This window comes from Chenopodium quinoa, unplaced genomic scaffold (genome assembly GCF_001683475.1).
Source record: "Chenopodium quinoa cultivar QQ74 unplaced genomic scaffold, ASM168347v1, whole genome shotgun sequence".
NCBI lineage: Eukaryota > Viridiplantae > Streptophyta > Magnoliopsida > Caryophyllales > Amaranthaceae > Chenopodium > Chenopodium quinoa.
The window spans coordinates 14,280-32,325 of record NW_018743835.1 but is presented as its reverse complement, the minus strand read 5'-3'; the positions used below and the strand labels follow the sequence as shown (position 1 = coordinate 32,325).

General features: G+C 35.0%; 1 protein-coding gene and 3 pseudogenes across 2 annotated transcripts; 1 reads left to right on the top strand and 3 right to left on the bottom strand.

Annotated features, from left to right (window-relative positions):
- Positions 1-216: 216 nt before the first annotated feature.
- Positions 217-2,384, bottom strand: LOC110685598 (annotated as a pseudogene).
- A 2,482-nt stretch (positions 2,385-4,866) lies between these two features.
- LOC110685597 lies at positions 4,867-8,857 on the top strand (annotated as a pseudogene).
- A 304-nt stretch (positions 8,858-9,161) lies between these two features.
- LOC110685596 lies at positions 9,162-10,304 on the bottom strand (annotated as a pseudogene).
- An 854-nt stretch (positions 10,305-11,158) lies between these two features.
- LOC110685599 (protein trichome berefringence-like 7) lies at positions 11,159-16,679 on the bottom strand. 2 transcript variants are annotated; one of them, XM_021862149.1, is made up of 5 exons: positions 16,442-16,677; positions 15,140-16,213; positions 13,392-13,550; positions 12,485-12,764; positions 11,159-11,616 (listed from the first exon to the last, which is right to left on the bottom strand). In XM_021862149.1, exons 2-5 carry the CDS (start codon positions 15,967-15,969, stop codon positions 11,608-11,610), a joined length of 1,278 nt encoding a protein of 425 aa, XP_021717841.1. In that variant the 5' UTR covers positions 15,970-16,213; positions 16,442-16,677; the 3' UTR covers positions 11,159-11,607. The 2 variants fall into 2 exon arrangements, with proteins under 2 accessions (XP_021717841.1, XP_021717840.1); XM_021862148.1 differs by lacking the exon at positions 11,159-11,616 and having other exon boundaries at positions 11,624-12,764; positions 16,442-16,679.
- Between the last annotated feature and the right edge of the window lie 1,367 nt (positions 16,680-18,046).

Here is an 18,046-nt window from a genome sequence, read left to right as displayed (position 1 = left end):
GGGACGTTCTTCAGGGCATATTGGTAAACAATGAGCTATATTCGTCGCAGTTTCCAAGTATAATGCATACTTATGTTTTAATACTTGTCCTGCATTGTAGTCTTCAACTCCATTGTGATCATCTAGGCTTAGTACTTGTACATCACTAGCTAAATTTTGAGTAAAGAATCGCAATCAATATCACTTTCATGCATGATTTCCTGATATTTTTGCTTACTAAAAGTCTTCTCCAGTTTTCCAGTTGAAGTTGTATATTGCTAGGAAACGTTGCCCATGAAGCAATCAATTCCAAGGCCAACAAGATGAACTCGAATTCTTCGTTTGATAGATAGTATGGAAAGTTGATCCTCGCCCATCCCGGCTTCACTCCTAGATAGCCCTAAAAAAACAATATAGATTATATTCAATATTCCAAATTTAACTCTATAATTATAAAGATAACATGTACGTACTATATGTAACATTTAACTTAATGTTCATGAATTAATACATACAATGTATAATCAAAACACGTACGATCATTAAAACGTACCTTCTCTACATAAAATCTCAAGGGCAAGTGATTGTGATCGATTTTGAGCAATGATGAGCATAAGGCCCAGCGCAAGCACACCCTCCTAGCTTGTATCCAAACAAGTCATTAAGTAGCTTCACAACGAACGCCCCGTGAAGTGGTTTACCTCTTTTACCACTTTCTTCCCACCCCTACTACTATCATCCCCTTCTTTAGTTTTCTCATCATATGTATATGCTGAATAAGAGTATACTTGAAACGACAAAATTGCTTGTCGTTTTGCTCTCGTGTTACCTAACATAAAGATCCTATGATTAGAAAGTAGCCTTTCCATGGCTTTTTCAATGAAATAAGTCTCTTGTTTGTGAATCACTTCACAACCTATATATTCCTTTACCCATATTGCCAAGGCTGCTTTGATCTTTTGGATGATTGGTGGCGTCCCCGCATTTTCTCTGTCTTCCACATCATCCACATATATCGTGTTCTGCAATTTCAGTAACACACTATAAATTACAGTATGTTCAAACTATCTGAAAATAATTGTCCTCTTCATATTTTATAACTCACCACATAAATCATTTTGATGTATGTGCAATGAAATTGTATAAATTTATACAAAAACTAAATTCGAACCTCTTCAGTAAAGCAATTAACAAAATCGACTGTACCCCCTCCACAAGTAGAAGGTGGAGAAGATCCCAAATAATATAAAGCTTTGTTCATCATAAGAATGCCAGGAGTTCCTGGTCCTCCAAGGAACTTGTGAGGGCTAAGAAATATTGCATCATAGCCGTCCGTCTCCCTGATCTCATCTTGATCTCCACATATGGCCCACTACGTACCACATACAAAAAATCAAATACAACTAACTTTAGTAAAAAAAAAGTGTAAAAAAGTGTGTAGTTAGATGCAAAATTTTCACATATGCAATAATATAAATACGTAGTTTGTATTTTCATATGACATATCAGTAGATAACAGGTTAAATGACGGAAATATACATACCTAGAAGCGAAAATCAAAGCAAACAAAGCCTCCATAACGATGAAGAAGAGTAGCAATTCTTCTAGTGTCCAAACAAGTCCCAGTTACATTACTACAAGCAGAAAATGATCCCAAAATTGGTCTTTTTCTAGACTTGTAATACTCAAGTTTTTCCTCTAATTCTTCCAAGTTTAACAACCCATCTTTATTCATCTCAATTTCAACCACTTCAACAAGACTTCGTTTCCAAGAAAGATAGTTAGAATGATGCTCATGTGGCCCACAAAAACCACCATCTTTCTTCATTACTTAGAATTTGTAACATTCTATCCCTTAAATTGATGGCACTGCTACTCCCATGACTTCTTGAAGTCGTTTTGTTGCTGATGTTGAACCCGACCCACAAAATATTAGGGCATCATTTCTACCTCCTCCTAAACACAACTTTATGTAATCGTGCGCTTGGGTTACCAATCCTTTGCTGTCTCTTGACCCACGTAGCTATCACACGTGTGAGTGTTTCCCTGTATTCATATATCAACAAAGATATTAATGATCAAAATTGACAAAGAAAAATTTAAGTTAAGATGGAAAGAGGGTTTTACTATACGTACCATAAGAAGGAAGGACGTGTTTGCATGATATATTCCTCAATGTAGCGTAGGCACCTCCCACTCGCAGTACAATCTAAATAAGTAACTTTGCGTTTACCAAAAGGAGAAATGAATTCCAAATCATTTCCAATTAAGTTGTTCCTTAGCCAATCTAGCTTCTTCCTTGTGCTAATACCCTCCTTAACACCATACTTAGAGTAATAATTTGGCACTTCATAATTATTAGTAAATTTATGACATTCTAATGAAGTACATGAAGAATTAAACATACAAATTTTATTGAATTATATGTTGATTTATGCCACTAAAATTTGGTGTTTGGGCTGGTTATATATGCATTTAATATAATGTTGGTCCAAGTTAATATTTCAATGGGTCAACTACGTGTAATTGCAGCTGAAAATCAATTACCAGCTGTTTGGGTCCAATTTAGTCCAATTGGGCCTAGGCACTAAATGATCCAATTAAAAGCCCAAGGTCAAGGTTCAACTCTCCAATTGTGCTAAAGTCAAAGGTCAGCCCTCAAAGCAAGCCAAATTGGGCTAAGGCCCAACCTCTCCATGTATGAAGAGGTATAAAAGCCATCAATATTCATACATTCATATTCATTCATTGATTGATACATTCTCATATATTCTCATATATCAAAGTAAAGCCTCAAGCAATTAACTCTCTTGCATAGTGTTCTCTTTCTACACATTGTACTGACTTTAGCATCGGAGGGGCCTTCCTCGGCAACACCCCCGAGGCTAGTTTACGTGTGATTACTGTGCAGGAAACCTTCGGCCCAACATAACTTGGACCGAATCCAGTCTTCTCCGTTTCAGCGGACCTTCGGCAAGGTCCCATTGTTTTCACTCGAAACACCAGCAACTACTTTATACTGTAATCGTATATTAAAGAATCTATTAGTTTTTTAAAACAGAAGAAATAATATGATAATACTAAATAAAGAATGTAGTTAAATGGTGGGGAGCTGCTAAAACAATGAAAATATAATCAGTGGGTGAAAATCAAGTGATGGACTTGAAAATAAAAGTTAGGTAATGGTTTTGCATGCACAAGTTGTAAAGTTGACTTGAAAATATACTTGGTTTTGATGATTTTATTGAACCAATTAGAACTTGCTATTGATGTCGTTATTAAGTGTTGTTCTAGACTTCTAGCCAATCTACACAAAATAATTTCTCTTTAGTATTATTAGTCCCTCCACCCTACTTTTACTATCAACATTTTGATTTTTGAATGTATTCACTAATAAATGAATTTTAGTAAGCTTTTCCAATAACCTTTTTTGTAACATGCTCAAACAATATTAGAAAAAAAGTGATTGCCTAACTTTTGTTTGCAAGAATATCTAATTTTCTAACCAAAAGTAAATCTATCTAACATGACATAAAAATGCTCTACTATGAACCCGACATGACACGAGAGATATGATAATGGACCATGACCGCACATAGACATTATTTTCAATAGATGGCACAATGTCATGGACTCATGGGATGAGTGCAAATTGTTTGTGCGACACCTGAATCCTCAAGACTTGATTCAGGTTAACCTTCCTCAAATAAGCAACAAGCATTAAAATAGAGGAAACTGCACGCAATGATACTAAGTTCACCACAACACATGTACTTCGTATTAATAAAGCACACAATCATATTAGTAAGGCGCACAAGTATAAGGAGGTTGTTTCATATGTGTCTTGCTATAACCGAGACATCTAGGAAAATTGTCAGCTCATGACAACAAGCACAACTCAAGCATGATTGACCGACCCACAAGTTAACCTACTTGTTTTAACCAATTTATCAAATCAAATATATGAAAATTACTAATAAAAAAAAACAAAAAAAAAAAAAACCCTATTGACCTAAGCACGAAATGGGACGTGAACGAGTCGAATCGTACGTTTTCTCTTTTTTATTTTTTAAAATAATCAATACGAGTCTAGCTCAACATGATTTTTTCTTGATCCGTTTTTATGGATAACTCACTTTATCGCAAGGCACACTAACTTAAAACAAGACCTTACATTGTTACATATTGCATGGCCTTGCCCATTTCGTACTAATTCACCATAGATCTCGAATTTCCCGCCAAAACAGAAAAGGCGCCAAACATTCCCACTCTTCTTCTTTCTTCTTTCTTCTTCTTCTTCCTCTATCACAAGGTAGAAAAAACCGAACATTTCCCAAATTATTTCTCAAAACCCTAAAATTTCCGAGTAGAATTCTGTAGATCTTGATAAAATTTTACTCAATTTCTCACAAAATCACTGAGATAAATGAAAGGAGGAACAGTTCAGATCAAATTGGCACGACACTAAACCAGTTCTAACCCTAGATTTTCATCCTTTTCTGGACTTCTCGCTACTGGCGGCGCTGATTTCGATATCAAGGTTTTTTGTCTTTCTCTCTCCTCTAAATCAACTCTTTTCAATTAAACCCTATTTTGAATTTTCGATTGTAAATGCTTTAATTGAAGAATATTGTATGATGAGCGATTTTTGTGGGATACTTGATTATTATAGTAAATTAGCCGTCTTTAATGTGAATTTTGGAGCTGGATTAGGGTTAGGGTTTGTGGCTTCTTGTTAATTTTTTGAATTTTGGGTGTAATAGTTTGACGGCACTAGCGCTCTAAAACAATTCTAAATCAATTAGATCCCATTTTCGAGCAAGTTTTGAATCTTGAATTAGTTTGTGCAATTGGGCATGAGAATAACATTCCTGGGAATGAATGAAAATGATAAAGTATATCGTCATAGTAGTCGGTAATATTGAGGATGGCATTTCTGTTTTTGATTTTAGGTATATTATTGTTTTAACAAACATTCTAATAATGCTTCTTTAACATGAATTTTACTTGCTTGCAAGCATGCTGCGCATCTTTGGAATATTTAGACTCTTGAAAGATTCATTGTTTCGTGTATGTTTAATCTTAGAATCTGTGATGGCATTGGCCGGTTTCTGAGTGTTCTCCCTGTGTTTTAACTGCTTGATGGGATTATTTCAGATTTGGCAAGTGGATTCGGGGAGAAGCGCAAAATAAAATTCCAACAGCTTTCCTATCAAACTAGTCTTTCTTATCAATAGTTCTGCGGTGAATGTTCTTCGATTCGCTCCTTCAGGTAAGAATTAATCTTGTTGACTTGCTCAATGCACTTTCAACTTTTCATTTTCTATTCCCACATGCTAAAAAGTCTGAAGCTAAAACCCTAAAATAGTATATAATAAGATAACATGCCAGTAGCCTCTCTCCTTTAAGGGCAGCACTGATATTGTTGTTGGCTGCTGTAACATGTAACAATTGATGATTTGACAAATTTGGCTTTCTCAAGTTCTTTTCAGTTTGTGAAGTTGATATTTTTGCCAATGACTCATCACGCTTGATTTTGATAATTGTTGAACTTATACCTTAGGATTAAGTGATGATGCTAGTATGCTAGTTGCCTAGTCAAGAGGAATATAAGTATCTTCCTTCAGTTGATGTTCAAACATAAAGTGTCAAATGTTGTGCTACATAATAATATTTTTTAGATGTCAAGATGATTTGCCGACTAATTGCTTTTGAATTATTGGGAGAATAGAGGGGGGGTCTTGGACATGACAGGAGGACTGACTGACTAGAATAATTGGATGAAAGTTTCTTGGTCTTCCAAAACTTCCAAGCTTTCAATCTGTGTTTGGAAATATTTATGCTTCAATGTCTTTGTTCATGATTTCTTGTGCAGTTAAAGAAGTATGGAGGTCTAAAGTAGGTGGAACTTAAGTTGTACAATGTGTTTGGAATCCCTTGTTTCTAGTTTCCATGAATATGAACAGTCAATATATGCATGTATCTACTTTTGCATGAACTTCCTTGCAGCTTTGATGATTATTCTAATAAACATTCCTTTGATTGTGCTGTGGACAGGAGAGCTAATTGCTTCAGGTGCAGATGGTATGTCAATTACACGCTGTGATAATGAATTCTAGTTTGTCTTTTCATTGTTTATTGATTACTGAATAGAGTTCTTATTACTGTAGGGGGTGAACTTATATTATGGAAGTCTCACCTAACAGATGCTGGTCAAGTTTGGAAAGTTCTTAAGACATTGTCGTAAGATTACCTTCTGGATCAACTGTTAATCTATCTTTAGCAAACCTTATTTTGTTGGTTCTATTTGTTAGCATATTGTTAGGCAGTGTAGAGAAGTAGTGGCTAAGTGAGATATGGAAGCAGTCTTCTGGGTTCAAGTTTATGAATATACATGGAGATTTGTTTACTTCAATCATTGTTTAAAACCTGTACAAGTCATGACAACAGCTTACAACTCACAAGGCATTGGATATTATAGATCTAACCTGATTTGATCATTGTTCATTGTATCGGATTTCTTGTTTTTTAAAACCAGGCATATGCATCTGGCCTTCCACAATTCTGTCTTGTTAAGATTAATATTTGCTTGTCGTTTATTATGTGGGATACATGATTATCATCTGGGCTATGTGGTTGGTCAATGGTGGAATCAGCAGATTGTATGTTTGAGGACGGGATAGATTGAGAATTTTGTTTTAGGAATCTATAACAGTTTTTTAAAGTGTTAGCATCCTGTGTATCTGATATGTTTTTTCTTTCTCAGATTTCATAGAAAAGATGTATTGGATCTGCAGTGGTCCAGGAATGGAGCCTATCTTATATCTGGGTCTGTTGACAATTCTTGCATCATATGGGATGCTGAGAAAGGTAAACAAAGATTTTGAATTGTATGTGAAATACTGGCTTGTTGTTCCATTGTTGTTAAACTTTAAATCTTTGTCATTCAGGGCTCTGTCCATCAAATTTTGGATGCACATCTCCACTAATGTTCAGGGAGTGGCATGGGATCCATTGTCCAAGTTTGTTGCATCACTTAGTTCTGACAGAACTTGCAGAATTTATGTTAACAAACCTCAGAAAGCAAAGGGAGCAGAGAAGATGAATTATGCTTGTCAGCATGTGATTGTAAAGATGGAACAGCAATCTGCAGATGATACCAAGGTTAGTAATGGTTTGTTCGTAGGCTTCATACCAACTGTGTTTAGTATTGATGAGTACTGACATTGTCAAAGTTGGAGATGCAGTGCTTGAAGAGTCATCTCTTTCATGATGAGACGTTGCCATCATTCTTTCGAAGATTAGCCTGGTCACCTGATGGTTCATTTTTACTAGTACCTGCTGGTAGGGATCTGCAGACTACAGTGGCTTCATTTAGTTGTGAAAATATATGTTTTATCTTTTTTTTTTTTTTCTAAATTTCTTTTGGTAAGAGATGGGTTTAGCCCCGTTTAGGGGGATTTTCCATTGCATTGATAAATGTGGAGTAGATCAAGATGAAAATCTTATGAGGATGAAGAATCTGAAGTTTCTAAGAAGCTAATACCAGATATCATGAACTTGGTTTTTTCAATTTTAACTCTAGTGCTTTCTATTGCAGGTTTATACAAATGTTCGCCTGATTCTGAATCTATTAACACTGCTTATGTATTTTCCAGAAAAGATCTTTCAAGGTAAGTTGCATCTTTTTGACTTCAAGATGGAAGTTGTTGCCTGATCTTTTTTGAGATGACTAGTTTGTATTTTCATGCATTATGCTGTTATTTTTTTGATTCAAATTGAGTACACCTCCCCTTTTTTGAGTACAACTAATCTATTTTCATTGACATCCAGACCTGCATTACAGCTTCCTGGTGCCAGCAAGCCTGTAGTTGCAGTGCATTTCTGCCCTTTGGCTTTTAACCTTCGTGGATCAAACTCAGGTAGTATAGTTTTTCAGTTTGATGCATATGGTGAATAATTTCACAATATGATATTAAATGAATCATTATTGTCTTTGACAGCTGGGTTTTTCAAGCTTCCATACCGGCTCATTTTTGCTGTGGTAACTCTGAATTCACTGTACATTTATGACACAGAAAGTGTTTGCCCCTCTGGCTATCTTGGCTGGTCTGCATTATGCAGCCATAACAGATATAGCCTGGTACTGCCCTACCCATACTTACGCCCTTCCGTGGGAATAGCTTGATTAACTATATTTAAAAGTATATTTGTTTGTCTGCTGCAATCCTGAAACTTGTAGCTTTTGATAGGTCGCCTGATGGAAAGTATTTAGCATTATCATCACAAGATGGATACTGCACATTGGTAGAATTTCAAAGTGACGAACTGGGAACACCTCTCCCTTTTCCAGGTTTGTCAGTCATTTTTGAGAAATTTCGCCTTTTATTCTGCACATTTTCTATTATATTTATTCTTTATATAACTTTCTTAGATGGAAAGACTGCTAGTGGTCATGTTGATGAGACTCCTAGTCAAAAGAAGCCTGAAGCAATGGTGGTCAAAGCTTCTGTAAAAGACAGCCCTGTTACTTTAGAGAATAAACAAACTGTAAAAGACAGCCCTGGTGTTTTAGAGAATAACCAAACAGATAACAAACAGGCATCACCAGTGGCAAGCACTCCTGTATCTAGCAAGCCAGCTAAGAGGCGTATTACTCCCATGGCAATTGATCCTTGACTGCCATCATCATCTTTGTAAAGTTCATGTTATAATTATCTCTCTGCTCCTAATCCCTGAGGTTTGGATTTTCTTCCACATTTTGTATAGTGAGTAATGAACTCTTGAAGGGAAGGGTCCATATGTCAGCTAAGATTGCAAGTGTACCATTAAATGATGCTAATACATAATTTTGATATCAATTTTAATGTTCAAAACACTGGAGTTTGCCAGTAACTCAGCATTTTTCAAGTTTATGGTTGTTTTGTTCCAGCAATTGGTACTAGACAGTAACAAATGCGGACTTAATCTCGCACTGCTGAGATGCTGATATTGGGAAGTTGGTAATTAATGCAGCTGCAGTATCCTGTTTTCACCGTTATTTCTACTGATTAGGATATTTTTGGAAACCCTACGATGTATGTCAAATGGTTTATTTCCCAGTGAGAAGAATATTATGGCACTGAATCACACTCACGACCTTTTCATTTGTGTCATTCTCAAAATTTGTTACCAGAAGCATCTGAAAAATGCAATCATAATATATATTTTTTTATTAAGAAAAAATATCTCGTGAAAGAAAGAATTCTGAACTTTATTTGTTGAAATGTACATACAAATTAGCAAATATTAAAGCAACATGGTTAAACTTATTTCGTTCACCGTTGATTTATGTCCTCAGTGCATGCATATATAGCATGTTCTTCAGCTCATTCATGAGTTCTTGTTCTCAATTTGGAGATGATCAGAGCCAGAAGTAGGTGCAGCTGTTTGGAGAGAATGGGGATGATGTGCACCCCTAGCATGCGAAGTCCCACTCACTATTTCATCAATTATTTTAGTTTCATGAGTATGAATGTCATCTTCGAAGGTTACGAGCACAGCTTGCTCGCCATGAGGACCACGTACAACTTCTTCATGAACGTGCATATGTTCATCAACCGTAATATTATCTGTCTCCTTGATCATTCTCTTTCTTCTCTTCTTGATGAAGCAAAACAATGCAGCTGAGAGGAATGCAAGAAAGAAGACGCCTCCAAGAGACACAAAGACAATGACGATGGTAGCATGGTGCCCTGGAGCAGGAGGTGGAGTAGGCACCACATGAGGAGGTGGTGGTGGAAGCTTTGGTGGCAGTGGTGGCGGCTTTACTGCTGGAGCAGGCGGAGGCAAATGATGTGGTGGTGGCCTTGGAGGAGGGTTCGAGGGCTTTGGTGGAGGAAGAGGATGTGGCGGCGGTTTGGGTTTTTGGTGATGGAGGAGGGTTTGAAGGCTTTGGTGGTGGAAGAGAGTGTGGAGGTGGTTTAGGTACAGGCGATGGAGGAGGATTCGAGGGCTTTGGTGGTGAGAGAGAGTGCGGAGGTGGTTTAGGTATCGGCGTTGGAGGAGGGTTTGAGGGCTGTGGTGGAGGGAGAGAATGTGGAGGTGGCTTTGGTATCGGCGTTGGAGGAGGGTTTGATGGCGATGGTGGGGTTGGTTTTGGTGGAGAAATGGGGTGAAAGGGAGGTGCTGGTTTTGCTGGGAACGGGAAAGCATGTGGAGGTGGAAAGGGGAAAAATGGATAGTTGAAATTTTGAGGTTGAGCCATGGAAGTTTATTACAATTAAAGAAAGCAAATGTAGTTTTGAGCAGATGATGTTTAAGGTGTTTGGATAAACACATATATAAAGCCATCCATGAACTTAGTTGCTTGAATGTTGATTGAACTTCTAAGTTCATATAATTAAGAAACTTGCACTTCATTCTAAGATTTTGAGGCTGTCATCTTGTATTTGAAAAATACTTGATGACTCTTGCTAAGTTTGCTTTCTCAACTAGGATTTTCTGTACTAAATTGTTTGAAAATTGATCAACAAGCTCTTGCATAATTGCATGTTTTTACTAAAATTGACCCGTTATGAATCAACGAATTTACCAGCCTTAAATCAAGGAAGAATCTATTACAAATTCAACTCAACTGATAATTTAGTATTAAGCAAAAATAACTCACGGCATAATAATTGATTGTAATATGGAATTATGGAGATTGAAATGTAGTAGTTATTTCTTTGTAATCATGTAATTGACTAGTAATTTGTCAATTTAATTTTGGATAGTGTAATTAGACATATGAAGAATTAAAGTCTTTCAAAGTCTCTAGTTTCCGTTAGATTTAAACATATGCTACTTTGACATTCACACAAAGACTAAAACCAACTTAGCAAGAAACCATTTTCCAAACCAAATGTATTGCATTCCAAGCATCTTTATATTGAGTGATTGACAGCTTTTACATACAGAGAAAATTATAAACTTCTTTATTTTTTTTTTTATTTATTTCATTTTTTTTTTAATTTTTTTATTCCCCCTTATTTTAAAGACCATAAATTACATGTTTAAAATTAGTAAAAGATTGAAGCCAAAGCTTTGAAAAGATCTTTGTTTTACTCATTCTGAATTCATATAATTAAAAAAAAAAATATTATTAATCATATACTTCTCCCACCCAATTTCGAACCTGAGTCCCTTAACAATCTGGAAATGAGCAGTTTTTTTTCTAATCCCTGTTTTTATGAATCGATATCAAACATGTCGATCAATGATACAATCTTACAGAATGCACAGACATTCTCTGGAGATGGAACCGAGCAGCCTGAGCATATTGGAAGAGAAAAGGTATGTACAATTTTGAAACTTATATGTTCTATAATGAACAACTATTCATATTTTCTACATACAACAATTGATCAAAGGTGAATGAAAGAATATAACCTTGAACCTCCCAAGGCTTCATTTACAGCTCCTCTTCATACACAAATCGTGGAAGGAAAAATCTGTAGTGAAGGCCAAAGGGCAGTCTCTTTAGCAGAAAATCTCTGTACTGATACAAACGCTGCAATTTCTCCAATGTGTATCTGTCCTATCAAATAGAAGACAAGTAATTTATAATGGAGTACATAAGTCGAAGAATCCAACTTGAACTTTCTCATTTCAGTCAATCTGCAAACAAGAGTGAAATGAATGTTAGAACTATGTTGATATATCCTGAAGAATGTTTAAAGCAACGAGTTATCCAAGGAGGAGCTGGAAGTACAATTCCCAAATTGACAAGTACTCCAAAACAGGAATGTGTTTAAATGTTGGATACAAACATGTAACGCAATTCAAAAGTCTGCATGATTTTGGTTATTCAACATGGATACTTGAAATGAAAATGCCTTGTACTATACATGTTACGGAGTACTTAGTAATAGAGTAATTGAAGCTTTCATCTGATCTAGTGAAATATTTTGGTAGAATGACAACTAACAGGCTAACAGCCTCTTTCTGTATAGAATTCCATTTGGAAACTATTCGTGAACCTTCAGCATAACAAAATCCAATAAACAAATGGAAAAAAGGATTACCTTGACCTATCCACAAAACACAATAAAAATGACAACTTTCAAAGATGTGAATTTCTAAGCACATGTGGTCTAAAAATATAATTATTGTTTAACAATGCATTTTCTATTTAATGCCATGAGATGAAACACTCTGGGATTTCATTATTCAATACAACTGCACTGTCAAAACTGACAACCAAGTAGCTAAAGAACTTGGAATAGGAAAGGCCCAAAAGGGTAAGGAGACTTCCCTCTAAATCAACAGTTGTGTTAAGATGATTAACGTGACAATAGAGGTTAGAAACGTTGAAATTAAATTTTGAGCACCCACCCAGCAGGACTTAAAAAAATAAAAAAATTAAAAAAATTGAAGTTTAAGGTAATGCAATAAAATGATAATGAATAATGACATGAAAAAGGGCCAGATAAAATGTTACTTGAAGATTGACATCAACACTATTCCAATCATTTTTAGGCAGTACCTTGTCAGAGAAAAGGTCAGACAACAGAATTTCATTCCAAAAGTCAGGTACCCCGGGCAGACACCAGTGGCTACAATCAGCAAAAGATTTACGGTCACTCCAGTTGCCTACATGTGCATCACCCCTAGAAGCTGACATGGAAGTGATACGCAACATTTTAACAGGAAATCTCATCTTCTTCACTATATCAATTACCACATCTGAGAATGGGCTCTGATGCTTAAAATCATAATCTGATTCTGGAAATTGCATCACCGTGCAATGTGCGCTGGATTGGATACTGGAACAACCAAGATAGGGAAATGAATAAATTAATCAAATCAGTGCATTGCTAGGGCATGCACAGTTGCGCACACACAAGCTGAACAGTACAGGAACAATCCACAATTGTATTACATACGAAGTATAAATCACTGAGTAAAGTTATTTGTATAATTGTATGAAATACATTTTTATCTTTTTTTTTCTCAATAAGCTTAAACATATATATATATGGTCAAAATAAAATAATTTTGACCACATCTTATGATTTATACAATAGAAATAAATTAGTATGAGGGGTCTTATTAGATTCCCCTTATTATAAAATTTTCAAATATTAACTTTTTATAATTTTCACTTATACATAGCCGAAGATATTCATGATAAAAAATGTTCATTGGAGACCACGCAAATGCAAAGTGAGTCGAACTTTCAGGGACGGAGGGAGTATATATATCTATATATATATATATATATATATATATATATATATATATATATATATATATATATTAAAAGCAAGTTTTTCAACTAGTAGTTCAATATTCAGATCAGTCTGATTCATCAATGGCAGAGGCAGTAAATGTTTGTGTAGCACATTGCAATAAGCTAATTTTGAACATGTAGAGGGAATTACTCAATGTACCTCCAGTGAGATGGCTCAAAAGTACGAAAGTAAACACGTGTTCTTTTAGAATCTACTGAAGCTTCCACCCATGAAGCCCAGGTGGCCATAGCTTTTTTAAAGGCCGAAGGTATTGACATCCCAAGCTTCAGTGAACCACCTAACTGAAAATAGCAACTCCTGTTAGGAAACAATTTAAACGAATTTAGTATATGAATAGAAAAAAAGAACTGCAGCCACTCTTAAGGGATCTATGCATTTTCACATTAAAGATTGACAAATTCGTAATACACCACAAACAACATGCAATCTAGCAACTGGCATGCCAGCCACAAGCTATTATGGCTTGTCTAGGAATTAGGACGTATAAATCAATACCAAGAAAAGAATTACTGTTTCCCAATACATGATAGCTGCTCCAATAAGTCTCCACTCTTCATTGATTCAACAAATATAAAACTATCATCATATAAAATTATGTCTTCACTGGGTGTTGGCAGGCGTATATGTTCAGTCTTAACCTTTCTATAGTCTAGATCAATGAATTGGCTAGGAGGAAAATGACAGAAAGACATCCTCCATACACTATTTGTGCTTATAATAATGACAATTTAAATCATTTGGCATAAATTTAGCTAATTTCAAATTCCTGTACAATGCCAACTAAAAGTACTGTTCAACATGTTGCATGGCAGGTTATAGAAGTATGTTCCTTAGATCAATTAAGACACATTACATCCATATCTGTCATTCTTCACACCAACCAAGAGATCACCCTATTCCAGGCAACACGTGCATTACTCTTCATGAGACATAATCAATGAAGGAGCAGAGAACAGAAACTTCTGTATATTCACAGTATGAGGCACAAACATACACCTTTGACAAAATTATGCATAACTTTGAGAGAATCTCCTACACAACACAATGTATTCACTACTACATCAAACCCATCAAAGAGCCATATCTAAGGGATCCTACTTCTAAACTAGCTTGAGATTTGAGAAATTATTGATTTCAAAAGCCATTTTTCTCTATCTATGACATTGCATAAGTATCCAGGTTTAACTCATTAAAACATCAAGAAGCATCTTTGCATTTATACATTTACATTTACAACTAGCCTCCTCCCTAATATTTATTTTTGCCACTCCTACTAACCCATACCCATCTGTTTTAGTATTGACCAATGCAGTTCCCATATGTTAAGGCTGTGAGAGTGACAACATTATCTTCAGGTCTAGGCAAGAATTTAATAAAGAGGAGGGACATTCAAGAGGTGCAATAAGTAAACTTATCAATATGCACTAATACACTATTAGCATGGTGGTCTTTCAAGGATTGATTGTTGTATTTTCCCCCAAATTTTAAAATCCTCTGAAATGCACACAAGATGGCTTTTTCATAGAAATCATTAGAGATAAATTCTTTGAAAAAGAGGAAGAGAGATGTAAACCTGTAAAACATAGGCATGGAAACATACAGTACATCTGCCTTCGCACAGACATACATATAACCCAGCATCGATGTGAACATGCTGAGAGAAAAGTACACATACACAAAAAATAAAAAAATATTGTGACTAAGTTATGAGTTCACACTAAACTTCATAGAATTGTAACTCCTAAATATTTTGTGATTACTCCAAATAGTATTAAATGACTAAATTCCTGACGTGCAACATCTTTTGTAAAATGTAAAATACAAAGTTGCATAAAATCGATAAATTAACATAGATCACATACTTTTATATGCACCAGAAGACTTACATTTCAAATAGCTTTGACGGTATCCACCAATGTCCCGAGTTGAATATTATTGCATCTGAATTAACCCATTCCTTACTGATGTCATCCATTTTGTCAAGCTTGAGTGTTGACTTCACTCTCTTTGGAGAATGCTTTGTTGCAATACCAGGTTGAACCAAGAAAACGGACCGATAAAACTCCACAGATAAATTAAAGGAACGAAAGCGAACAGCCAAGTGTCTCGTGGTTTTCGTTATGTTCCTTCCTTTTACTTCGTAAACACTATTCTTGTCCTCCACTCCTGTCATAAGCAAGCATATAAAGGACTCCCATTGTGTCCGACTCATAGAATCTCCCACAAAAACAACCCTTTTACCTCGAAGCCTTTCCAATATGTTAGATGCATTAAAAGCAGGGATGTCACAATCTTTGGGCTTCCATCTCCATCTAAGGTAATTTTTATCCTTCCTCCCATTGCCCAAGCAATTGAAACCTTGTTCCACAAAAGGACACTCAGAAGAATTGTACAAAGGATAGTTGTAGTCCGATACCCAACTCCCATCAAAGACATCACACTTACTCGATGAAGCACCATACTTGGGAAATACCAACCCGAAATTGGGAAAAATATTGAAATACCCAAAAGATAAACACAAGTAAAAGGTGATCAATGGTCCAGTAATGAAGAGAAAACACAAATTCCGAGAGATCAAGCTATCCCGACGAAGTCCATAGGAGTTGTCTGACTTATCTTTATGGAGAAACACTTTTGGACTACCAATAGCAGTGGCATTCTTCCTATTTGTAGATGTACTCCTACTGAAAGATGAACCACTACTGAAGATGTTCATGGTCTTAAAAGATCACAAAAACACTCCTCAAATTACACATTACCAAAACCATAGATTCTAAATAACCCTAAATCCCAATTTTCTATAGATTCATTCGACTTTCATCATTCAACTCAAAATTGCATCAAAACCCTCAAACCCCACATACCCATTAATCCAAAAATCAAGCTGAATCAACAAACAAACTATTATAACCTGGAAATCTTCTGGGCCTCAAAGCTCAATTTATAATACAAAGCACAAACTGCAAACACAAAGCAATCATATAAATACACATAAATATGGATTAATTTCCAAGATTCACCAACATCAGAGAACAAAAACAACAAATTAAACTACACCCAACTCATTAATTATGTAGAAAATTAAAAGGGTATCATTCAAATCTCAAGAAAAACATGTTTCATACAGAATCATATAATATAATCATTTAATGGTAGTTTAGAAAAGAAAAAATGCATGAAAAATTTACCAGTTTAGAAGCTCAAGAATGATCTCCAGGCATCAAATAATGCAGAATTAATGAGTGATTTGAAGAAGATGAGAGAAAATGGGGAGAGAGTGGAGAAGCATGAGAAGAAGATTCGAGGGAGAAAGGGTGGGAGCCGAGCAGCACATGACTGAATGAGACAGAGACTGGACAACGGACTGTATTAATTCATAAACTATTTCAGTAGTTGTTACATTTTGCCAACCCAGAAAATGATATTTTATTGCCAATTTTAGAAACTAAAAAGGATAAATTTTTTTCAAAAATAGTTGTGAAAAAAATAGTACTCGTATTGAAAATGATGTCCTTCACCAAGGATTATGGTGTGTATTATGTTCTCAAATGAATTATTGATTTAAAATAAGATTGGAGTAAAGAGCAAGATTAGCCATCAGTCTTAAGACTCCACATGACATCATCATTTTAGGTTTTAAAACAAGATTCTTTGTTTGATCCCATTTCTCTTGAGAAATCTTAGCTAAGTCTCAAGTTGAGTGTTGAATATTCAAGACTCAACTTAAAACTTGAGTGTGGACCCTACTTTATTTATTTTTATTATTACTAAGAGTAAAAAATAAAAATAAAAAAATTATAATAATATATGGTATGAGAAGTGTTAAGTGAGTTTAGGGCTAAAGTGCTAAATATGAGTGAGCATAAAAGAGTCTTAGCTAATACAATGACGTCATTTTTAGTGGGATCCATAAAAAAGTGATGTCATTTTAAGTCTTACTATGAGGTGACCGAATCCATAATTTAATTACACTTGAAGTTTTAGAGACAAAATGACCCGGCCCAAACCCAGTTGAGGATTTAAAGTGACAACTCTACATTATACTCACTTGGCGACTTAAAGATTAATATATTTGACTTTTTACAATCTTAAAAAATTCTTAAATCATTACTCCGTAATATAAACCAATTTAATAAGATTCATGTGACTGGTACATTGATGAGAATTTTTAGTTAAAATTGTTTTCAAAGTTTGTCGCAAAAAATATAAAAATTATACGTGAGTAAAAATATTTACCATTCATATGACCAACATACCAAGTGTATGATTAATCCAATCCAAGTTTTTGAAGAGAATTACTCTGTTATTAATATTATTATACTTTGTGAAATTAGATGTCTTCATTCGATGTTGAAAAGCATAATCCAAAACTCATGATTAATAATTGTGTATGATTTGATAATGTAATGTTGTACTTCGTAGCAGTACTTTATAACTAGTTAATACTCGAGTCATAATCGTCGTGTATAATTACTTTGTAATATTATAATAATGTTGTACTAATGTAATACTTCGTATTGTACTTTATGATCTACTAGCTAGGCGGTCTACAAATACGATAACTGGGCCAAGAGAGATCTGGGCTCGACTTGGATATTCTTCAGATTCTACAAAATGGATTTTCATGTATAACTAGCCCAAGACAATATTCCAATTACCATTACAATTAAACTACCTTCATTTTGGTTTTCTCCTTACTTTCTTCTTTCTTGGCGTTTTGTTTCTTTTTTAAAACTTATTTCAAGCAAAAAATATTATATAAATTTAACTTTAAATAGAATAAATTCTCATTA

Bases quoted from the DNA above. Each gene is read 5' to 3' on its own strand.
- LOC110685599 (XM_021862148.1), bottom strand. From the start codon at position 15,969: ATGAACATCTTCAGTAGTGGTTCATCTTTCAGTAGGAGTACATCTACA. The intron at 13,551-15,139 runs GTAAGTCTTCTG...GTTTCCTAACAG, and splicing joins CCGTCAAAGCTATTTGAAAT to GAGTTGCTATTTTCAGTTAG. The intron at 12,765-13,391 runs GTACATTGAGTA...TGGTTGTTCCAG, and splicing joins TTTGAGCCATCTCACTGGAG to TATCCAATCCAGCGCACATT.